The sequence below is a fragment of the Poromitra crassiceps genome (genome assembly GCF_964638095.1).
Source record: "Poromitra crassiceps genome assembly, chromosome: 5".
Lineage (NCBI taxonomy): Eukaryota > Metazoa > Chordata > Actinopteri > Beryciformes > Melamphaidae > Poromitra > Poromitra crassiceps.
Genome location: NC_139642.1, coordinates 38876399 through 38901656, shown reverse-complemented (window position 1 = coordinate 38901656; position 25258 = coordinate 38876399). Strand labels below are relative to the sequence as shown.

General features: G+C 42.9%; 1 protein-coding gene across 1 annotated transcript in view; it reads left to right on the top strand.

Moving 5' to 3' along the window:
* The window catches only part of ryr1b (ryanodine receptor 1b (skeletal)), a 129163-nt gene that overhangs the window by 71717 nt on the left and 32188 nt on the right, over positions 1-25258 (top strand). Inside the window, exons 54-83 of the mRNA XM_083636928.1 lie at positions 63-141; positions 247-336; positions 424-564; positions 1141-1218; positions 1320-1395; positions 1476-1599; positions 1706-1821; positions 1931-1998; positions 2535-2656; positions 2939-2988; positions 3925-3985; positions 4105-4231; positions 4321-4429; positions 4562-4643; positions 5000-5130; positions 5265-5585; positions 6372-6612; positions 8139-8226; positions 8399-8497; positions 11722-11892; positions 12202-12261; positions 12353-12487; positions 14139-14251; positions 14360-14456; positions 14548-14654; positions 14751-14802; positions 18366-18446; positions 23018-23117; positions 23831-23910; positions 24610-24686. Coding sequence (XP_083493054.1) covers positions 63-141; positions 247-336; positions 424-564; positions 1141-1218; positions 1320-1395; positions 1476-1599; positions 1706-1821; positions 1931-1998; positions 2535-2656; positions 2939-2988; positions 3925-3985; positions 4105-4231; positions 4321-4429; positions 4562-4643; positions 5000-5130; positions 5265-5585; positions 6372-6612; positions 8139-8226; positions 8399-8497; positions 11722-11892; positions 12202-12261; positions 12353-12487; positions 14139-14251; positions 14360-14456; positions 14548-14654; positions 14751-14802; positions 18366-18446; positions 23018-23117; positions 23831-23910; positions 24610-24686 — 3276 coding nt within the window. The remainder of the gene's footprint in view (positions 1-62; positions 142-246; positions 337-423; positions 565-1140; positions 1219-1319; positions 1396-1475; positions 1600-1705; positions 1822-1930; positions 1999-2534; positions 2657-2938; positions 2989-3924; positions 3986-4104; positions 4232-4320; positions 4430-4561; positions 4644-4999; positions 5131-5264; positions 5586-6371; positions 6613-8138; positions 8227-8398; positions 8498-11721; positions 11893-12201; positions 12262-12352; positions 12488-14138; positions 14252-14359; positions 14457-14547; positions 14655-14750; positions 14803-18365; positions 18447-23017; positions 23118-23830; positions 23911-24609; positions 24687-25258) is intronic.

Here is a 25258-nt window from a genome sequence, read left to right as displayed (position 1 = left end):
GAGTAGTTTATCATATATTCATAATGTGTGCAGTGTTAAATTTGGGGTTTGTTCATTCACAGCACCATAATCCCAGAAAGACTGGATGCCTTGATCAACAAGTTTGCAGAGCACACTCATGACAAATGGGCCTTTGAAAAGGTCAGTTATGGAAAATGTCCATCATCTGAAATAAACCAATTCCCTATTTCATATTTTAAACCACCAGTACTGTTTAATGAATGTCTGAGCAATATACATTTTCAGATTCAGAACAACTGGACCTATGGAGAAGTTTTGGATGAGAATGCCAAGACCCATCCAATGCTCCGGCCATACAAGACCTTCTCTGAAAAGGTAATGAGCTTCCATCATGTCTTTTGTTAGTCTGAGTTCCTGCTAATCTGCCGCTATCTTTTAAATCCTTTTCTCCCCGTGGCTCAGGACAAGGAGATCTATCGCTGGCCCATCAAAGAATCCGTCAAAGCCATGCTGGCGTGGGAGTGGACACTGGAGAAAGCCAGGGACGGGGAGGCAGAAGTACAGAAGACGGCCGCCCCTCGCAAGATCTCCCAAACTGCGCAGGTACAGGAGAGAGTATTCTGCTGAATTTGTGCTGCCCAATCAGGCACAATGGAAAGGATGCTACTGGTCTAAAGTGGCTTAAAGGGCTATTCCTTAATTGGTCATCTGTAATTTGCCAAGACCAAATATTATTCATAATTGGGAAAAAATACTAAATATAGGACTCAGCTTGTCCTCCAGGACTACAGAAATGGGTAGAGAGAAAAATCAGATGTACCGTACCGTACCTCTACCTCTAACAGTCTCACATTGCATACTTAAGCAATGCATTATCATCTTTTCTCACTCGATATCAGGGATTCCCAAACATTTTCATGTCAAAGACTCCCAAACAGATACAGTACATATTAGACCACAGGCTCCCTCGTAAAAATATCCCAAGTAACATCATCTGACAAGATTTCTAAAGTTAGATATGATTTAGTGCGGAACTGTCTATAAATTCAGTCATATTATGCATTCTCCTGCTGGGCTAACTTTTAGGAAATAAACTAATCCTCTTTTTTCTGGGGATCCCCTGGAACCCCCTGGAGGTCCCATAACCCCATAGCCACTGATCTATGTTTGTGTCTGCAGGCCACTTATGACCCCAGCCACGGCTACAACCCTCAGCCAATCGACATCACAGGAATGGGCCTCTCCAGAGAGCTGCAGGTATGCAACAATCTTTCACAGCACTGATAGGTACAATATTTGGATTAGACATGAGCTCGGCAGATTGATTTCAACTACATTGTCCCACCCTCTCTCTGCAGTCTATGGCTGAGCAGCTGGCTGAGAACTACCACAACACCTGGGGCCGGAAGAAGAAGATGGAGCTACAGGCTAAAGGTAAGAGGGGTTTCCATCATACATCCGGTTCCGTTCCGTTCCAATCCATTGATTCGGAAAATGACATGTGCTCCTCATAGGCGGTGGCACCCACCCCTTGCTCGTGCCTTATGACACCCTGACGGCTAAGGAGAAGGCCAGGGACAGAGAGAAGGCCCAGGACTTGCTCAAATTCCTCCAGCTCAACGGATTTGCTGTGACAAGGTAAACACGAGGCCACTGCTAGACCTCACGCAGCTGACAAACATTTCAGTTAGGATCTACTGTGTTTCCTCTGTATCCTTATATTCCCTCTTTTCTCCTTCCCCAGGGGTCTGAAGGACATGGAGCAGGACATTTCCTCCATTGAGAAGCGTTTTGCCTACGGCTTCCTCCAGAAGCTTCTCAAATGGATGGACATTGCCCAGGAATTCATCGCCCATCTTGGTATTGTGACCTAAGGGACTTAGACTAGGCTTCTGATTGGCGCAGCACAATTTATAATGTAGCACCTTTTGACTGAGGACTGACCTTTTCTGGGGACATTTATTAACAGAGGCTGTGGTTAGCAGTGGTAGAGTGGAGAAATCGCCGCATGAAAAGGAGATCAAATTCTTTGCCAAGGTGAGTTATTTGATGCTTACTTCAGTTCTCTTTTTCGCAGAGTCTTGCCCAAAGACAATTCGACAGGGCAGATTCTTGCCGAAATGTTTGGCACCAGGTTTGAACCCTGGTCCTCCGATTGAAAGCCGGTTTCCCTGCTCACTGTACCTCTCTTCAGCCCATGATGATGGGCACCAGTGGTGTGATTGTGTGTCTCTGGAACTAACTGAATCTCCAATAATGATTAGTTACTGGGGTAAAAAAAAAAGTCTGCAAATTTATGGTTATAATGACATACAACTAAATTGTTGCATAATCATCCTTTTCATTGCAAGATCATCATTATGAGCAATGCTTATAGTGCCATCAGGCTTGAGTGAAACACGGGGCTCATTATGAACTTGAAATAAAAAGGATTCTTTCAGCTATGAATACTATGTGTTTTTATTTGCTCCTTTCATGTTTTTTTTGCCGTTGCCAACACTTTTTGACTGACACTTGCAAAAACAAAAATCCACTTCTGCAATGATTATTCAGACTTTCGTTGTTATCTACAGATTCTCTTGCCACTGATAAATCAGTACTTCAAGAACCACTGCCTCTACTTCCTCTCTACTCCCGCTAAAGTCTTGGGTAGTGGAGGGCATTCCTCCAACAAGGAGAAGGAGATGATTGCAAGGTAGGTTGCACTTCAGCGCTTCTGAAAAAAAGAAGTTCTATTCAAAAGACTATTGTTCTCTGAATAATTTGGCCTACACTCTATCATGTAGCACAGTACTTTGCGTGTGATTGTGTCTGTCCTCTTTCCTCTCCCTATCCCCTTTTCCATGTCTCTTCATCTCTCTCTTTGTCTTATGCAATATTCCCTTAATTCCCTTTTGCTTTGGTGTCACTTCAAACATCCTTCCTGCCCTGTTTCCCCTCCCATCCTCCCTCTCCTATTTTCTCCTCCTCCCTTCAGTATCTTCTGTAAGTTGGCTGCTTTGGTGAGACAGAGAGTATCACTTTTTGGTAAGGAACCTGCATGGTGGCGTTTTTGCCCTGTCACCATCTCTGTGTCTCTGTCTTCTTCTCTCTCCTCTTCCTGTTTTCATGCTGAACCCCACCCTCCCCTTTCTAATGCGTCTCTCTCTTTAGCTCTGCTTCTGCTCTGCTTTGGTGTTTTTTTCTGCAGCCCGGTGTTCTCCTGGTTGTCTGTGAGCTTTTTCAGCCTGGAAAGCATCTCAGATTGTCACTCACAAACTGCAGAGAGTGATTTGAGCATGAGTGTTTGCAACGGTGTCAGGCAGCCACAGATGCTACAGTACTGTACTGCAGCTCCCTGATGTGTTCAGAGCCTGGCTGATTTGAGGCAGTATTTGCTTTATCCTCATTCTCCTCCTCATTCACCACCATGTGTATGTAATAGTTCATAGATTCAGTCACCCTTATGTAACTGATGGTCCCTGGACACTGGCAGGCACTTCACATTGAGTCCGTTCCCCCCGCTCACCAGTACCATGTGATCACGATAGTCAAAATGTCATCGCCGATTCGCCACTTACAATGGATCCAATTCAAATGGAGAAGCACGGGTATTGCAATTAAGGAGCAAGTTTATTCCAAGCGGAAATACCACACAAGTGTCAAATTACATTACACTTACAAATAACTGTACTGTAATCAACTATTTGAGTTATATCAATTACATAATATGGCTGTGATAAGTAAACATGAATGGTTCATCTTGTTGCATTGGTTTTGGACAATTGTTGTACTGGTTTTGGACAATGTTTCCTAACATACTCTACCATAACTGTATGCTATGTTTGCTTTTTTCAATACAGATGCATTATAATTAACTCCTTGTATTCTGAATGAATCTGACCGTGACAGTAAATTGATACACCTCTTGTCGAAATTGGATTCATGGGACAGCTGTTATAATACATTTTTTGTGCTTTTCAGGAACGGATGCAGGTGCGGTGGTTAATTGTCTGCACATCCTATCACGATCACTGGATGCCAGGTATCCACCATCTGTTCACATCACGTCCAAAGGGGTATCTACTCGAGCACTCTATGATAGTGGAAACTGAAGTGATGTATTTAATTGTTCGCCTATTCTTTTACCTCCCTCTCTCCAAGGACTGTGATGAAATCAGGCCCTGAGATTGTGAAGGCTGGCTTGCGTCAGTTCTTTGAGAGCGCTGCAGACGACATTGAGAAGATGGTGGAGAATCTGAAGCTGGGCAAAGTTTCCAGTCGCAACCAGGTCAGAAACGGCCTCTGGCATTTCACGTCGAGCTGTTTTTCACTCAACTTCCTTGAATTGAGATCTCTAACTATCTGTGTGTGCTGCAGGTAAAAGGTGTGTCGCAGAACATCAACTACACCACCATTGCCCTGCTGCCGGTCCTCACCTCACTGTTCGACCACATCGCTCAGCACCAGTTTGGAGACGACGTCATCAGTGAGTGACGTGCTTCTCTCCCCTGAATTCATGTCTCAGCATTTTATTTCTGGCCTGTCACTGTTCCTTGAGTCATTGACCCAGAGGAATGACTCATCGCTAACGTTTTGCCTCTCTCCTCTGCATCCTCAGCGGACGACTTGCAGATATCCTGCTATCGTATCATGTGCAGTATCTACTCTTTGGGCTCTGTCAAGACCCCGCATGTAGAGAAGTGAGTAGATACCTCTGAGTCTACAGTATGAACATAGGTCAAAATGAATCGACTGTCCAGCAGGGGTGGTGTTTTTACTGTTGTTGTCACTAGGCACTTTGCCAGGCAATTTGGTATGTAACCAACCATCATTTGGTGTCGTGTTCTGTTCTAAAAGTGCAGTTGTCTGGTAAAATACTGAACTTAGCTGGTGAATGGGATTTAACCCATTAACCCACTGTTGCTAATAGAAATGTTAGTTTCCTACCCCACTTTACATAACTATGGGATTTGATTGATGCATTGGTGTGTACTTTGTGTCTTTGATTGTGCGTTGGCTTTTTGTGAGAGAGTTTTTGTGGTTTTCTCCTGTGCAGACAGCGACCAGCTTTGGGCGAATGTTTGGCCCATTTGGCAGCTGCGATGCCAGTCGCCTTCCTCGAGCCATCGCTTAACGAGTTCAACACATTCTCTGTTTACACCACCAAGACACCCAGAGAGAGAACCAGTGGGTTTTAGCATTCTGTCTTGCTTTCCTCCCCAACACAACACCACACATATTTAATGAGATTAAAAATATTAAGCGTGTGTTAATAATGCAGCGTTCCCTCTCTGCCTCTGTTTGTTTTTCTTGTCCTTCAGTTCTGGGTCTTCCCAGCCAAGTGGAGGAGCTGTGCCCCGACATCCCAGAGCTGGAGGTCCTAATGAAGGAGATCAGCGACCTGTCCGAGTCTGGGGCTCGCTACACTGAGATGCCCCATGTGATTGAGATCACCCTGCCCATGCTGTGTAACTACCTGCCCCGCTGGTGGGAGAGAGGCCTAGAGAACTTCCCCGACCTGGACGGCCAGATCTGCACCTCCGTCACCTCCGAGCAGCTCAACCAGCTGCTGGGTAGCATCATGAAGATCGTGGTCAACAACCTGGGTATAGACGAGGCCTCCTGGATGAAGAGACTGGCAGGTCAGTGAGCAGGGATTTCACAATGAGGCAATCAACGGCTTTCATGTGGCGCAACACAGTGGGGCAGCTGTCGTGGGCCACAGCTTTTGGGCGATAGTGGCAATGAACAGCTACAATGGTTCTTACTCATAACATTACTGGATGGACCTACAGTACATTATTTTTCAAGTATCTCTCTTTTGATAGGTTGTTATTGTTCACCATTATTTATGCACAGTCAATTCTCCAATAGACGTCCATGATGATGCGAGCCTTGGTTAGAAGGAGATTCGTGATATAAAGCCAATTAGCCTCTGTGGTTCTGTAGGCTATTAGATCAGTTTGTGAATCAAACATGTTGCTTGGATATCAGAATAAGAATAATTTTTATTGCCACAATATGTAAAGATTATGAGGAATTTGGCTTAGTGTAAGTATGCAGCGTAGCGGTCATACTGCATCAATATATTATTCAGAAGACAAAAGAAGATATATAAAAGACAAAATCAAAAAAATTGCAAGTGCAGTCCAATATACAGTATATACACGAATAGGAGGAGTGTTAAATAGGCTTTAGGAATTGACGGTCCAATCGGTGCACGACGTAGTTAACAAGAGTAATATAGTAGTTGAGTAAAAGTTCTGGTAGGAGAAGCAGCTATCATTATGGTCTTGCCAACATGCCAACAATAGTTTTTTGAGCACAGACAAAACTCTTTCTACATGTTGTACATCTCATTTTAGATTGAATCCTTGCGCCTTTATAACATGTCCATTACCATTGATTTCTGTGTGCCCCATGTCCAGTGTTCGCTCAGCCCATTGTGAGCAGAGCACTGCCGGAGATGCTGAAGTCCCACTTCATCCCCACCATGGAGAAACTGAAGAAGCGCTCCGGGAAGGTGGTTGCCGAGGAGGAGCAGCTGCGCATGGAGGGCAAGTCGGAGGTGGACAGTGAAGACGGGACCATCAGAGACGAGTTCGCTGTGTTGTGTCGAGACCTGTACGCCCTTTACCCCCTGCTCATCCGCTACGTGGACAACAACAGGTAGACAAAACCTGACATCCAAACGGCCACTGCACATTTTGCTATTGTTTAAAGCCATCTAGTGTTATTATTATCATTTACAATTTAGCTACTACTATTCTCCAGAGTGATTACAAGTAGTTGTTCAGTGCCTTGCCCAACTTTGATTTTTGTATCATTTTTGTTGTTGTTGCAGTGGTAGTAGTAGTAGTAGTAGTAGTAATAATAGTATTTGGGATTTCATGTGATGAAACACATTGAGGGTGGCTATAGTTGAGGTCATACTAGCACTAGCAGTACTAGTAGTGATGGTAATTTGTTTGCTGGAAGTCCTATTTATGTATTTATTACTTATTTTTTTCTTTCTTTATGCATGTATTTATTGCAATTATTACAATTATTATTATTACTACAGTACATTACATTACATTACATTATGTCATTTAGCAGACGCTTTTGTCCAAAGCGACTTACACTATCACAATTTGTCAATTTGTCAGTAGTATTACTACTACTATGTGTAGTACTACTACTAGTAGTAGTAGTAATGTTAGAAGTATTAAAGTGATACTCAACCCCAACAAATCAGAGGGATCACTTAGCCGTGGGTGATGTCAGTTTTTCAAAAAAGGGCGGGCATCATTAGTATCAAGTATCATCATTAGTAGTGTATATTATGCCACTATTTCAAAAATTAAAGGTGTTATCAATTTATGATACTGTATTAATACTCTTCAAAGTTGTATTTTTGTTTACAAGACCAGATGTAGGAGAGATCTGTTGCCAGAGTCTTTCAAGAATTATTTCATGCTGAATTCAGAAGTCCATCAATATAATACCTGGCAAGCTAATCATCTACATTTGCCTAAGAATCTCACCACTAGGGGACAGTCTCTGCTTAAGTACTGTGGTGTGGAGTTGTGGAATTCACAACAAAAGCTGGCAAATATTTCTCCCTCTCTCACATTTAAATCTAAATTAAAACAACTCCTGATTTCTTTGTACTCCACATGAACATATTCTTTTTCAGATTTCAGACTGGTGGTGTAAATGCTGCACTTGATGTTGGCTGATCTCTATTGTCACATTACATTAATTTGCTATCTTGTTTTATTATTATTATTATTATTATTATTATTATTATTATTATTATTATTATTATTATTATTATACTTTATTTTTACTTTTTATCTTGTGTGATGTTGTGTTGTGTTTTTTTGTTGTTTTTTTGTTGTTGTTGTTTTATTATAATGCTTACTTTGTAAAACATTTTTTATTTATTTAATTATTGTATTATTTATTTAGGTGAGATACCTTTATAACCCTCCAAGGGTTTTTATCTCACCTGCACAATCAGTTTCATTTGTTGCCTTGTTTTTTGTTGTTGTTTTATTGTGCAGATAAATCAAACCAAATCAATTGAAATCAAATCAATTATATGCTCAGGCACTGTCTTGGGCTTTATACATGTTAAGCACACACATGATGCTACATGTTGTACTGTAGTTGTATTTGTACTGAGTTAATCCATATCTGTCGTCGTTCAGGGCGAGGTGGTTGACCTGTCCAGACCCAGATGCAGAGGAACTCTTCAGGATGGTGGGAGAGGTCTTCATCTTCTGGTCCAAATCTCACGTGAGTGTCCTGTTTTACTCTCTCTTTGTGGTTTTCTCTCATTTTCTTTCTTGCTCTGCTAGACGTCTCTTTTTCTCTTGCTGAAGTTGGCTTGCTCCTCGTCTATTTTTCTCTCACTGAAGTTGGCTTGCTCCTCGGCTATCAAGCACATTCCTCTCATTATCCATTACAGAACTTCAAGAGAGAGGAGCAGAACTTCGTGGTGATGAACGAGATCAACAACATGTCCTTCCTCACCGCTGACAGTAAGAGCAAGATGAGCAAGGTGAGAGTGGACAAACAGACATATCGTCAAATAAACATAGCCCACTCATTGTTGAATAAGATGTTTTATAAAATACTTACTACATAGGTTAAGCTGTAACACATTAAGACACTAAACTCTAATAATGAATAATTCACTAACACCTCCCGTTCCTAGCAGGGAAATGCTGCGGAGAGGTTACACCAATAAGACTGAAAAAGGAAAAAGCAGCTCCGCATCCCTCCTCAGCTCTTCATTATTTTCCTTCTACTTCTCTATTTTAATTTGATCAATTCATGCTTCGTTGCTCGACACTTTTGTCAAGTGTCACTTGACAGAAATGCAAGAGTCACACGACGTGTTTAATTTATGCTTCGGGGAAAGGTTAACTGCAGTTACCATGGAGACGACTGACCAGAGACACTTTTTTTCTGTCGCTAAAGACGTCATATCTGTCGATTGACTGTTTCAAAAGTGTCGAGCGTGGAAGCATAACTTGGGCTTTAGAGTTACAGGAATATTTTGGTGTCTATTGTCTATTGGTTGCTTGTAAAGTTACTGATTGAGGAGTTTACGCTTACACACAGTGTAAATTGCTCTGGATCAGAGCATCAGCTAAATGAGTACAATGTAATAAAAAAGATAAAGTTAAAAAGATTAGTTATTAATTAATACGTCCCCTTGCAGGACGTTTGTGAAGGCCTGGAGCAGCAGAGTAAGCGACTGTCTGCAGTCGTTAGCCGGCAGTAGGAGTGTTGCTAACTGTGTTTTCTCCTTATGTCCTGTGTCGGGGGTTGGACGCTGGGCGTCTAGGGCGGCGGAGATGGAGAGGTTAGATTGTGTTTGTGCACGAGCGCTGTGCTGATCGCATGGCACCCCATGGCACCCTGCCTACTGGGGAGGCATTTCATCAAGCTCTCCCTAGGACTACTGCACTAGAACACCTCACACACAGACCCCAGTTTTCACACACACACACACACACACACACACACACACACACACACACACACACACACACACACACAGACACACACACACACACACACACACACACACACACACCCCCACCCACACACACACACCCACGCTCGCACACACACACGCACGCGCGCACACACACACACACACACACACACACACACACACACACACACACACACACACACACACACACACACACACACAGGTTAAATACACACTTACATTCACACACATAGAATACACACTGGTACAGTAATAACATGTTTTTGCACAATTCTAGTGATACTGTTGAAATGATATACTGTACAAATTCAGCTGAAACAACGTATAGATGTAAGAATGTTGTCTTCAAGTGGGATTTTTTATGATTGTACTAGAGTGACAGGTGTGGTTGTGTGTATGTTAGCGGTGATTGTGTTTGTCTGCGTGTGTGTGTGTGTGTGTGTGTGTGTGTGTGTGCGTGTGCGTGCGTGTGTGTGTGTGTGTGTGTGACAGTAGGGGTCTTGAGCGGCTTGATGAAAGCTCTTTGCTGTAGATTGTAGTGGTGTGAGAGGTTTCATGGCACTGGGTTGAGCGGTTGCGTATCTGATTTGAAGTTGCAGCCGAGTGCCATCACCCTATTTGTTTTGTTTGATTAATAAACAAAGTTTGTCTTTAGATGGTCCTTTGTTGGATACAATATGGAGCCCATGCTACTGTCCCGTCTGCAATGTCGTAATCTGGTTGTTGACGCTTGGATTTCTTTCAGCTTTGGTGGTAAAGATTCCTGCTCTGGGGAACTCTTAATCGCCCTTCTCTTTTTCCATGACCCCCATTGGCTTTTCTTTCCACTCCATGTTTACACCCAAAAGCCATACCATCTTAACCTGAGGCTACCGCCCCCATGTGGCAGCGTCAGGTTAATACCATCTGTCATCTTTAGATCGACTTCCTTCATTATTAGCATACCTAGCTAGTCCCGTTTCTCGGGGAATCAAAGTTAGCTTGACATCCCTGGATAGCCCTCATCATACTTACATACTTACTCGAATTGTTCCTCCATGTCTAATTCATTGACACCATTAAATTATTGAATCATTGAATATCTAATCAGTGTTTGATTGATGTTTCACATGGTTGCTGTAAGATAGATAGTAAGACTGCTGACTGAGAAAACCTCCTCTCCTTGGCTGTCATATGGGCATTACTGTAGTGAGCTTCTGTTACCTGATCATTACAACGCCTCGCTCTGCTCAACGACACGAACACACACACGTGCACACACACACACACACACACACACACACACACACACACACACACACACACACACACACACACACACACACACACACACACACACACACACACACACGCACACACACACACACACACAATTGGCACAATATATTGATAGCTATATTAATACTGTGACATTATTCAATTATATGCAAGGGCACGGGCAGGTACATGTGTTCCACCTACATGTGGCTTCATACTCATGTTCAGTCAGTCCAGACTCAAACTCTTCTTTGGTGAGTCGGACTCTGGACTCAGACTCGGACACTGGGGACTTGAGACTCGACTCGGACTCCAGATATAGTGACCTGAAGACTACTACACACACACACACACACACACACACACACACACACACACACACACACACACACACACACACACACACACACAGGACAGAGGGGGTGCTGTAGGGCCAGACAACAGTCAGTAATCAGCATTGGCAGCCTCAGGACCGGAGTGTGTGAGAAGAGCTCCAGGGCGATGGAGCTGACCCCATAGACTTGTGCTGTTCTGTGTGCTGTGCAAAGGATGGGATGTGCCCCATCTGGCCACTGCACTACTAACAGTGAGGCTGCATTTTGTGTAACTCCTGTAGCTGACGCAGCAAACAAAGCAACTGAAAGACCAGAACAAGCTGCACTTTTGATACTGAAAGGCTTTGGGAGAATAAATTGCTGTAGTAGTTGTACAGTAGATCTGTTTAACTCTCATCTTTGTAAGTGATTCACTTTTATGTTCAGCATGTTGTGGTTTTGCGCAGTAGTAGTAGTATTACTCAGTAGCTGGTATGAACATGGAAGGGGTTTCTCTTGCCATCTTTTTTTTTAATCAATGTCCAATTATGATTTATGTTAGAAGTACTTTTGCCTCACATTTTATACTTGCCTTTGGCTACCTTAAACCCAAAAAGGTAAGTTTGAATATGTCAGGGAGACCATCCAGTGATGGATTGACGCATTAGTCTGACCTTTCCATTCTCTCCACAGTCTGGCGACTCGGGGCAGGAGCGTACCAAGAAGAAGAAACGGGGAGACCGCTACTCAGTGCAGACCTCCCTCATTGTAGCGGCGCTAAAGAAGTTGCTCCCCATCGGCCTCAACATGTGCTCTCCTGCAGACCAGGAGCTCATCAATATTGCCAAGATCAGATACTCGCTGGTACTGTGAACATGGAGAAGCAAGCACATTATGGGAGATAGTTTTTCATAGATTCTTGATCTTTGCATTAAAAGCCAATTACATGATAGGGGTCAATAAATTAGTTTGTTTAAATTATTCATTTCTGCATAAAGAATTACATTTTGAATCATTTTCTTATATAAAAAGCTTTTACTTGTAGAATAAGATTGACCCAGGTTCAACAGCCTAAAACCCCCAAACATATGTTGCGATTCTCTACTGAACTATATATAATCTTTTAACGTCTTAAATGAATGAATGGATTATGAATGTCTTCTTCCCTTACAGAAAGACACCGATGAGGAGGTGAGGGAGTTCTTGCAGAACAATCTGCATCTGCAGGGCAAGGTGAGATGGCTTTCGTAAAGGTTTTAAAGATTTAAAGACATGTAAATATCTCTGCATACAGTATCACTGAGTATCTGACCCCTGGCTCCAGGTGGAAGACCCTGCGATGCGCTGGCAGATGTCTCTGTATAAGGAGATGTCCGGGAAGGCTGAGGATGCCGAAGATCCTGAAAAGGTGGTGAAAAGGGTACAGGAGGTGTCTGCTGTCCTTTACCACATTGAGGTGGTGAGTATACACACACTCATCATCATCATCAACCTTTATTTAATCAGGCAAGTTAATTAAGAACAAATTCTTATTTTCAATAATGGCCTGGTGTTCTGTATGCAAGCACTCGTTACTACTATACAAGCTGTACACATACTTTGGTGGCCAGTGGTTGCGTAATTGTTAGAGAAATGGACTTGTGTCCTGAAATTCGTTGGGTTGAATCCCTGGACCTGCTGCGAAAATGTTGGCGGGGAAAGTACAGTAAAAAACACCCTCTTCTACCTCAATAATTACTATCAATGTAGACTCAGCCCTCAGTCTTAATCCGTTTCACTCCTGTAAGACTGAGAATATTACTTTATTTAAATCTTTGCATAACGTTAGGTGGAGCTGCAATCGGAGAACCGATCGGAGAACCGATCATGAGTGTTGTGGGCGGGCCTGCTTTCTGGGGGCAGTTCTCATGCAGAACCGGTGTCTCGCAAAACATCGTCGCATTTGCGGAGAAACATATTACCGTAATCACTTAGAAACAAACATAACCTGTTAATAGGACGTGTTTCATCCGGCCCCGGCGGCTAGAGGTCTTTCCCCCAGCGATAAACCCGACTCCCGAGGCTAACGTTACAGAGCCTGCTGATGCCTTCACACAGTAGCAAGCAGACCACTTCCGGGTAGGAAAAATGATTGTAAAATAAACCACAGCTATAAATTTTGTTTGGAGCATATCAGCTTCATGCTCTGTGTTAGGACTATGATAAATGGCATTAACGCTACCAAATAAAATTCTAATAATAAATGTAGGCGTGTCTGCTGCCGGCGGTTCTCGCCGGGCTCGGACAGACAGTTTCTGACAGTGAAATTCCCAGACGTTTGGTGGCGCAGCTCACCAAACGTCTGGGAGCCGAGACTACTATCAATGTGCCCCTGAGCAATGCATTTTATGGGGGGGGGGAATAAATCAAATAGAACTAAAACTAAACTAAATCTCCTAAACTGTGTGTGTGTTTGTGTGTGTCTGTGTGTGTGTGTGTGTGTGTGTGTGTGTGTGTGCACCGTCCAGAGAAAGCTGGAAGTTCACATCTCAGATCAAACTTTACTTCCTGCTGCCATTTTGCTCACCAAAATGCAAAGTTGCAGCTTTAGCCCTAAAATACGGCAGTGGATCTGCTCAGTGACTTGTTGTACTGAGCACATCCCAGGTGGGAATGTGTATATGTCAATGTGAAGCAGGGTGTTGCTAAAAACGGCCTGACATACTCGGTCAACTTTCCTGCATGAATAAATACAAATTGATTTATTTATGATTTATTTCAAGGGACGGTACAGAATACATAGACTGATGAACAATGACCGTGAACAAAATGTCCAAAGGCAAAGGATCAGTTGCCCGATGCTACTGTATTATCATGGTGCTTATACCAACTGCTAGTCTGCAGCACCTGTTCCTAGGTCTACTCTGCAAATAAAATGTTAAAACAACAAGGTACAATAACACAAAGGAAGCTAAAAGGCAAAACCACACACACACACACACACACACACACACACACACACACACACACACACACACACACACATATATATATATATATATATATATATATATATATGCACAGAAAGGGTTTCATCCAGTAGAAGACATGTGAGTTGTTTGTTCCCTCAGACGGAGCATCCCTTCAAGTCCAAGAAGATGGTGTGGCACAAGCTGCTCTCTAAACAGCGCCGCAGGGCGGTGGTGGCCTGTTTCAGGATGACCCCCCTGTACAACATCCCCAGGTATTAACTCTCTTCATACTCCATACACAAACATGATCTACTCTATACTCCCATTAAAAGCAAACACAAGAACCACATGCAGTAAGAGTGAATGACCTCTCCTCTCAGGCACAGGGGGTCCAACATGTTCTTGGATGGATACAAGCGCAACTGGTTAGAGAATGAGGGTTACTTGTTTGAGGACAAGATGATTGACGACTTATCGGTAAGTCATTCTCCCCTGACCTCTCTGTGGCATATTCTCCACGGCATATTCTGCACTTATTGCTGAGTTTACGCTGTCCTCCAATAATTAGCATGCCATGGAGGCAGAGGAGGAAGAGGAAGAGGAGACAGAGACAAAGCCTGACCCCCTCCATCAGCTGATTCTTCATTTCAGTCGCACTGCTCTCACAGAAAATACGTAAGAGCCTCTCCTGCCGCTTCCTTTAAGATTGACTTTTGGGAGCTGTTCCTCAGTAAGACTCACCGTGATTTCTGTTCTGTTGTCTCAATACAGTAAACTTGAAGTTGACCACCTGTACATGTCTTATGCTGATATCATGGCAAAGGTAAGGCTCATGCATGGTCTCACGGAATTTCATGAAATTAACTCAATGTAATAAGGTGCAAATAAAGTTCTCTGTGCACAAAAACTTAATTCATTTCCCCACCCAGACATGACTAGAAATAGGCAGTAGTTGTGGAGGTTCAATTCCCAACTCAAAGTTTTCTAGTGTGAATGCAGTTGAATGAACCATATCAATACCAAAGTCTGACCCTAATATTAAACTAAATTGGTTCCCTAACACCTAACTAATAGATCACAGGTTTTCTTTAGCGGAAGCTTCTCAAATGCAAGACATATGCATGCTTGCCCTTCGGTGTACACTGAGAGTTAACATCAAAAATGCGCATGGCCACCTCTTCTGGTTGAAAGTTGATGAGAGGTTAAAAGCATTACATTACATTACGTCATTTAGCAGAGGCTTTTATCCAAAGCAACTTACAATACCACATTTTGTCAACAGTAGTGAAATCAACTGTGCAACACAGTCTTTGTCAGCTAAGACTAAAGCATAACTATATACTTTTTTCCATGGGGGGAGGGTTAATGTATTCAAAATCCCTGTTTGTATAGTAGGCAGCTCACACTTACCTCTAATGCACACACAGTACCACACCAGACATGCCACCAGTGGTAACTACAAAATTGCAAAAACCAAAACAAATTCTAAACAACCTGCAGTGCTGTATAGAACTATGGTTGAATGGAACTCCCTTTCAGGTCATATTCTAAATCTCAGAATAAAGCAAAAAAAAAAAAAGTGAAGCAAGCATGGTTGTTCGCATCAGGTCTTTGGGTATTGCTGACTTATTATTATAATTTCATTTTTTTTTTTATTATTATTAATATGTATTTATTTTACTTCTTGTTGTGTGTCGTTTTCTTCTGTCATATGCTTTGTTCACATTTGATCTTCTGACTTAGTATTTCATAAATGTACTTATTTATTTATACAATTTCTTTGTCAATGTTTGTATTGCTGGTTTATTCTTTGTCATAATGTTCTGAGGAAGAGTAGCTGATGTTTCTGTATCAGCTAATGGGGATCCTAATCAAGTCAAAATCAAATCCAATCAAACCTTTACCACAAACTTACCTGAAGGGGTTTTTCGACTCGACTGACTGGAATGTTTTTAAATCTGAGGACTTGGATCAATATTGCGACTCTGTTGTTTTCATATATCAACTTCTGCATCGACTCCTGCGCCCCGCGCAAAATGATCAAGCAACATCCCAACCAGAATCCATGGCTCAACCCCGACGTCAGAGTCAAATTAACTGAACGCGCTAACGCTTTTAAATCCGGGGACGCCACACGCTATAAGCTAGCAAGATACTCGCTGGAGCGGTCAATAAAAGCTGCCAAGCGCTCCTATGGAGACCTGATTGAAGGCCACTTCAAGGAGAACGACCCTCGACGTATGTGGCAGGGCCTGAGCTCTGTCACCTCATACAAACCCAGGAGCCTGGCCATCACAGCCTGTGACGACCCCTCACCCCCAGATGTTCTGAACAATTTTTACTCCAGGTTTGATGCCATGAACACTGAGCCTCCTGTCTTCACGCCCTCTAACCCCAGTGATCTGTCTGGGCTGACTGTATCAGTACATGAGGTCCAGGAAGGTCCTGTCTAGGACCAAAGTCAGGAAGGCCGCTGGACCGGACAGCATTCCCCCCCGGGTCGCAAGATCCTGCTCCGAGCAGCTTGCCCCCATGCTCACAGACCTTTTTAACATGTCACTGCAACGTCGTATTGTCCCTAGGAGTTTTAAAGAATCTATTGTAGTCCCGGTACCTAAGAAAACACCTGTTACATGTCACAATGATTACAGGCCTATTGCCCTCACCTCAGTGCTCATGAAATGTCTAGAGCGTCTAGTGCTGGACTACATTAAGCATCAGAATCCTCCTTCTCTTGACCCCTGGCAGTTTGCCTATAGAAAAAACAGATCTGTCGAGGACGCCATCTCTTTAGCCTTGAACTCCGTCTACAAGCACCTAGACAAAAGTAAATCTTATGTTAGAATGCTTTTTATTGACTATAGTTCTGCTTTTAACACGATCATTCCCTCACCCCTCATCCACAAACTGCAAAATCTTGGTCTGTGCGATGCTGTTTGTGAATGGATTTTTAGCTTTCTAATTCAGAGACCCCAAAGAGTGAGGATTGGTAACAATCTGTCTGAAACTCTTGTCCTCAGTACCGGCTCGCCTCAAGGCTGCATTCTTAGTGCCTTTTTATTCACTCTTTTTACTCACGACTGTATTGCCCACTTCCTTAACAATCTGATTGTAAAGTACGCGGACGACACCACCGTCATTGGGCTCATAAGCTCAAATGATGAGTCCAACTACAGACTGGAGGTTGAAAATCTAGTCAGGTGGAGCGAGGCTAACAACCTCATACTTAACGCTTCTAAAACAAAGGAGCTCGTCATCGATTTCCGCCGTACTAAGGGACCCCACCATCCCATTCTAATCAACGGCTCTGAAGTCGAGATGGTTAAGGATTTTAAATTTCTTGGTGTCACAGTGTCACCATATCTGATGACCTCACTTGGCACTCCAATACTAAAACAGTCATCAAAAAGGCTCAGAAACGGCTCTTCTTCTTAAGAAGACTAAAGCATTTTCACCCACAACAGTCAGGTCCTCCTTAATTTTTATCGATGTATCATCAGAGTATCCTCACCAGCTCTTTCACCATATGGTTCTCACTGTCAAGGAGAAAACATCTCTAAACAGAGTTATGCGCCGTGCTGGCAGGGCAACCGGGGCCGATCTGCCTGCATTAGAAGAGCTCTACAGCTCTAGACTTCTGGCTCGTGCTTCTAGCATTGTTAGAGACCCCGCAGGTCATCCAGCCACCAATCTTTTTAACCTACTTCCCCTCGGCAGACGCTACCGCTCTATAAAATGCTCTACCACTCGTTTTGCAAAGAGCTTTTTTCCAATGCGGTGCGCAGTCTGAATTACGGTACCTTAATTCCAAACACTAGATCTTACACCGCCTAGCTGTAGACCATGCCTTACTTTTTGTTGCTTTTCCTTTGTATAAGATGTCTTATACCTGACTGTACATGCAATGCTGCCTCTATGCATAGGCACTTTATCTTAATTAATGTGCACTTTAATTATCCTGCACTTTAAATCTTGAGCTGGAGAACTCGGTTCTATCCACATATGCACTGTCTCTTTTTATCTTTTTAAAATTTTAACCCTTTTATTCCTTTTATTCTTTTGACACGGTATCTAAATGTTTTCATATGTTGTCCTGTGATTTGTTATGTATGTTTTTAAGCTCCTAGCACCCCAATTCCAATGCAGTTCCTACTGTAAATGGCAAATAAAGTGACTCTGACTCTGAGTTGTTTTACTTGCCTACATTTTCACAATATCTAGCCTTATCACATGACAAGCACAATCTTGTTCCAATGTTGTCATAAACTTTTGTAATAATGGAGGACGACTGTGTCTGAATCACTTACTGTACTAGATTTGATGCCTTTATTTCATGAGAAGAGCTGTATATGAATGGATTCCTGACTCCACCTCTGCTGTTTTCAGAGCTGCCACATTGGGGAGGAGGACGAAGGGGGAGAGGAGGAGGGGGAGGAGCCGGCCTTTGAGGTGCGACAGACGGAGACGGTATGGGGGGACCAGGGGAAGGGGACAGGGGAGTCAGCGGAGTCAGCGGAGGAGCAACTCCCCGCCCGCACACCGAGTGACCACACCCATTCACCCACACCCCGCACACTCCCCCCCGCTGCCACAGCACTTCCTTTCCTCTACCAGTCTTTCTCTCCTTCACTCACTCCTTCACTCACTCCTCTCTCCTCTATCTCCTGCTATGGTGGATTGACTTGTGCATTCCTTTGCTGGATTCTGCCCACTAGTCTGATTTGTGTTCCCCTCCTAAATTGCATGACTCGAGTGCAGAGAGATGGTGCAGCTAAAGAGAACAAAATGAAACCCAGGACAAAATACGCAGCTGAGTCTGTTCTAGCCACTTTTGACTTTAAATCACAAGTTTAAACATTAGTCGTATGATTGGAATGAATGATAACAGAATAAATATCTCACTCATTATTCAAACACAAAATCCAGGTTTGGACACTGTGATACCAGCATCCGAACCTGAGTTTCACTTCTCCTGGAAGGTAGTATTACATCCAGTTAGTGTAGTGTGTTTAAGCAATATCACACGAGAGGGAGTGCTGTTGTTGGCTAATATTGGCACTGCTGTGATTCGGTCGTAGGCACGAGGCCGCAGGCCGAGTGCCGAAGATAATCACAGCAGTGCCGATATTAGACAACAACAGCACGACCTCGAGTGTGATATTGCTTTTATACAACAGGGGCCGGTTGCACCAACTGGTCTTACACTGGTCTTAAGCTAAGTTGGTCGTAACTTTACGACCTAACAGCTACGCCGGTTGCACCAAGACGGCTTAAGCCTTATTTTCACTACGACCAGGCATAACTCCTACGCCTGGTCAGGAGGAGGCGTAGAGCCTGCCTGTAACAGAGATCTCCGCGGAGACCTTTTTGACCGTCATCGTCGTAACACCACCAGTTCGCCGTCTTTGAAAGCACAACGTTAGATTATAACTAACTAGTTGTGTGGCTTAGCCTTCCAAAATGTTGCCGTTAATTTTTTAGAATGTAATACATAGAATTGGGAACGTTACATTAAATTTCATTCAGACTGTCTTTCTGGCTCAATCGCCGCCATTTTTCCCCCGGAACGAGGGAGGGTGAGAGGAGGGAGGGTGTTTTACAGTAGTGGCTGAGAGAGCGTAGTGGCTCAGTGCTCCAAGCAGGTCGCGAGGCACATTTTTTGCAACATCATCCAATCAGGGTGCATTCCCTGGCAATTCACATGGACGCGCATTGCTACGACCAGCATAGTTAAGACCAGACGTAAGCCGTGTTGGTGCAACAGGCGTAAATCCATGGTCTTAACTAAGACCGACGTAGGAGTTACGACCAGGCATAGTTAAGACCAGTTGGTGCAACCGGCCCCAGTTCTATTAAACAAAGCTGATTAAAAAAATGACAAAAAGCTGAGAAATTATGATTTCTCTATTTATTCCTCCGCTAACAAAAATAGTCGCCTCAGCTTTCTGCTTTGCCGAAAATGTAGCCTAATCAGCCTAATTAACTGCAGGCTGTCTACTTTACTACTGTCTACTCTACAGCTGTGAAGCGTTTTGTTGATTAGAGCAGCTTTGAAGCGGAGTGATCTACACACAGTGAAGCGCCAGTGCGTTATCGTGAAATATCGGCACTGGTAGGATCCCTCTTGTCCAATCAAATTGCTCGGCCGGAACTACCTGTTGTATAAATTTAGTATAATGTAAAGCGTCTTTCAATGTGAATTTTTCGTCCATTGAACATTGTTACACACACATTTATATTTAGCATTAGTAGCTAGATATTTAGAAAAACCCTCCATTAATTAATTGAACTGCTAGTAATGGAAACTGCGCTGTGCAGCAGGGTTCCTAAGAGTAGAACCAGCTCCCCTGTGCTGATCTCTTGTGTGTGTGTGTGGCCAGTTCTGTAGTCCACCGCTCTAGACTTGCACTGCCATTTCCCAACTCACTCGTCCCTGTACTACTAGTTGGGCTGATTTTCACCTATTTGGACTCATCTGGTAACTCTGGTTTGAGCTCTAACAACCCCCGAGTCATCTGTCGATTTTGTTTGTCTTTGAATTGGACTTCATTAACAAGTCACAAGTCTCCCTCTATGTGCTCACGAATGGACTGCAGTAAAAGCCTGCACAGTCAGCCAGACATACACTGTTCCTGACTCAGACATGCACTCACCCAAGCACTCACTCAAACACACACACACACACACACACACACACACACACACACACACACACACACACACACACACACACACACACACACACACACACACACACACACACACACATCTTTACTCACCACAAAGTATTGTAATGCAGACACATAGTTGCTCTATAAGGAGAGGAGAACCTCTGTAACTAGAGAAATATCTCTCCATCATGTTTAATAACACATGGTCAGGCCTACGAGGGAGGGGGGTGGAGGGAGGGTAGATAGAGTTGTGGGGGCTTTGGCATTGTGTGTTGTGGGTGGGTCTTATTTAATCTCTTTTGTCAACAGGATGGTTGTTTATAGCAGTTATATTTATTATTTGTTACAGAAGGCAGTGGTATAGTGTCCTACTATATAGTATAATATATTGTAGTATTGTATATTTAAGTTAGGCATAGCATAGTATACTGTAGTAGATAGGATTGTATAGTATAGCATTGGATTGTACAGTGCAGTATCTTCTGGTTTTATATGGTTATAAGAGTAGTATAGTAGTTTTCCAAGATTGTTGGAGTCTCAGAATTCTTTACAGTTACATTGAGTTTGTATTGTGTAGTTATTTGAAGGGCTGGATAACATGGACAAAATTAATATGATAATCACAGTAAATTGTTTTAATATTTATATAACAATATATAGAAAGATGCCAAATATATGTTAAAATATTGAAATTGTTCAAATGGTTTCAGATCTGATTTTGTGATACATTTCATACAGTATCATTAGACAACACAATTGTGTATCATAATAATTCAACATCATTATTTTTTCACGATGCGATTCTATTGAAAGACAAATCAATACTTGAATTATTGCCCAGCCCTAATTTTATTTTGTACACATACTAAATGTTATAGCATTAGCTGCTGATTAGTCACACATGTAAAGTATTATACTTCATGTTCTACAGTACCTTCCTGTAGTAGGCAGTGTTTAGAACCTTATAGGATCACTTCAAGTATATGCTCGTGCCTCTGAACTTTCACTACAAAGGTCAGGTTTACACCTGTTTTAACTGACTGAATGAAGATGAACCTTGCTCATAGGAGAAGTTGTAGCATGTCAGTGTAGAGCTACAGGCGGCCATAAGATAGAGCAGCAGTGAGCCATATTGTTGGAGGTGGGAGGATCGCATGCTGTCAATGTTACTCAGACTACTACTGTACTACCCCATGAGTGTATGATGACCTGTCTGTGTGCCACGCTCTACTGTACTACCCCATGAGTGTATGCCCTGTCTGTGTGCCACGCTCTGGAAGAGCAGCCGGCCTGCTTGCTGCCGTCAAACGTTTGCTGCCACAGGCAAATGTCAGGAGCTGGAATAACGACCTCCACCACTAATACACATTCGTGTTCCCAAAGAAGAGAGACAGAGTGTGTGTATGTGTATGTGGCTGTGTAGGCATGCACGTTATTCATGGGTTGCAGTCATGGAATGTTTTTGTCGTGGCGGCCATCTTGAGGACGAAACGCCACACACAACTTTTTAGTACCTGTCCAAGTCTATGCTACGCGCGAGATGCCTAGTATTATAAAAGGGAGCATGTGGGCAATGTTTCTCTGTTCTGTTTCAATTTTTGTCCCACTGATGATGTCACAAGTGATGTCATCAGTGATGTCACTTCAGCAATTGCGGCAACTGATGTCATAGTGACATCACTGATTATGTAATCAGTGATGTCTAGGCATTGTGACATCACTGATGATGTCATCAGTGACACATACATACGAGAGAGACTGAGGGAGAGAGAGAGAGCGGGGAGAGACTGGGGGAGAGAGAGAGGGGGGGAGAGAGAGAGACTGAGGGAGAGAGAGGGAGACATTGCGCGCACGTCAATAGGGCAGGCGAGGCCCCGCAGCAGCCGAGCTGCGTATGCAAGCTACAGGGCGGACGAGGCACGCGTATAGCGTGCGAGATGCCTATTATATATATATATATATATCTCTATATCTCTCTTTTGTGCTTTTTCAGAAATCACACTTTAAGTTTTATACTTTTTTAAACCTTCATAATGTGAGCGTATGGAGCCAGCCTTAAGTGCGTGATGTCATAATTCATTCTAGTTGACTACAAACTGCTTTTTTCACTAAATTCACATATTTTAAAACTGACATGTCACATATTATAATGTACATCTAACCCTTGAGCTACTTCTCACTCACAATGTCAAAATAGAAGCGATGTGATGTGGCCGCAACAAAAACTTTCCTTGACGTCAGCCCATGAATACGTGTGTGTGCGTGCACACTGCACAGGTTGTTAAGAGTGAGTGCAGGTGTGAGTGCGGGGGGCAGTGCAGGCCTGGTTGGCAGGGTTACAGCTCTCGTCCTGCCTCTCTCCCACAGGAAAAGGAGTTTGAGAAACAGAGGCTTCTGTACCAGCAATCCCGTCTGCACAACCGAGTGGCTGCAGAAATGGTGCTGCAGATGATCGGCGCCTGCAGAGGTAGCCACAGTGTCCCTGAGACACACACACACACACATATACACAGTGCTCGCTCATCTCCCAATCCTTTGCATTAGGCCAGTGGTTCTCAATCTTTTTGGCCTGAGATCCCTTAACAAAGATGTTAATGCCCACCCACAACAACCCCTGTCACAGGCTGCATGCAGAGTGGTGAATAGTTCAACCAAAGACAACCAGTATAGTGGTGCCTCGAGAAGTGGGTAGACTGTAATCCCCCCCCCCCCCCCACCGCTTTTATATATATATATATATATATATACACACACACACACACACTTAACTATACTTAACTATTTTTTAAACGATGAGTTTCCAGATTGGAAGTGGGTAGACTCAATACCATCTGAAAAATAAGTGGGTAGGTTCCGTCTACCTGCGTCTACCCTCCACTACACCACTGAAGACAACCAATGATTTTCTAAAGTTTAATTATCTGTACTGTATTTCATCGAGGCCTAGAGGCTTACAACTATTCAGCATTTCACAAGAAAAATAAACATGATCATAAATTTGTATAGTAGAAATCCTATCCTATAAAATGTATAGGATAATTTATCATTTATAGTATAAATGATCTTGAGAGGCCCCCAAAACCGCTGCTCGACTTCCTGAGGGGTCCCGTCCCCCAGGTTGAGAACCCACTGCAATATACAACAAAAATTACTACACATTGTTAACATCTCCTTTTACAGGCGAACCCGGAGTCATGGTTACTTCCACACTCAAACTGGGAATCTCCATCCTCAATGGAGGCAACTGTGATGTACAGCAGGTAAATGAAGCATTAAAGAGATATGCAACACTTTTTACACTTTTTTCTGCTGAAAATCAATATATATTGGAAATTAGCTGTGTTCTTGAGGAATCCAGGTCAAAGTACTGACATTTACTGTCAATCTGAGTAATTCCTCATCTCTTCTCACATACCTATGCAGTTCCATACAAACCAGTTAGTTATAGAACAGTTAGTTCTGATGGAGCAATTTGACAAGAGACATGAGTGCTGATATACAATATAACACCACTGGGACTTCCCCTCTCCACTTCACAGCTGTTCTAATGTACCTGATTAGGCTACGTTCACAGTGTTTTTCTGTCTATACGTAGTAGTGACAGCAATATGGATACATTAATTATGAACGGGTACACTGAAATCATCTAACCTGCTGCTAACCTAAAAGTAGCTAGCTTGCAGTCGGGAAACTCACTAAATATCAGCACGGCTGTGATTATGTTTGGCCTAGTCTCGCTTGCCAGACTCTATCTTCGGCCAAACTATGACCAAATCACAGCCTTGCTGATATACAGTACAACAGCACTCCTTCTCATGTGATGTTGCTTTAGAAATATAGATAATTTGACAGTTGTTAAAAAAGCTGCTGTAAAAGCTGCAATACTATTCACCCTCTTAATTTCTTAAGTGTATTGGTGTTGTGAAGAAACGTTTTATTTGTTACCTGTCTGTGTTCAGAGAATGCTGGACTATCTGAAGGATAAAAAGGATGTGGGATTCTTCCTGAGCATTCAGGCTCTGATGCAGACTTGCAGGTGGGTTCACTAAGATGTCTGTCTGTCACATCAGATTCCTCATAACACTTATGCATGAAATCAGTGTAGTCATAAGTAATACTGCCCAATCAAGCAATGACATTGTGCCGAGTAGGGTAAAACTTTATTTTGCTATGCCCTTTTTGCGGTTTACAGTATTAGCCTTTGTATGTTAAAGTATGTCCACAATAATACTTTATATACCAAAGGTTAATACACAGGTTATTACACTAGGCATTGTAAATGTTTACCCTGGATATTCAGAAATTGACTGTGATGGGCTGTTTAACAGATAGCAGTAAAATTATAAATTATTTTTCAGGCTAATTTATCTTTTTTGTATTTTGTTTTATTGATCCGTCACCGTGTCTCTTTGTTGGTTGGTGTTTGTTAAGGTTTATAAAACGCTGTATTGAAAATGGCTGTGGAAGTAATTAATATATCAATCTGGGCACCCACAGTCTATCAGTCTAACGATACGACTAATAGACTCTGGGACAGCCGACTATATTTCGGTGTTTCCGGTGTAGAGGCGATCCTATGCTAAGACATCCGCTTCCGTCATTGTTTAC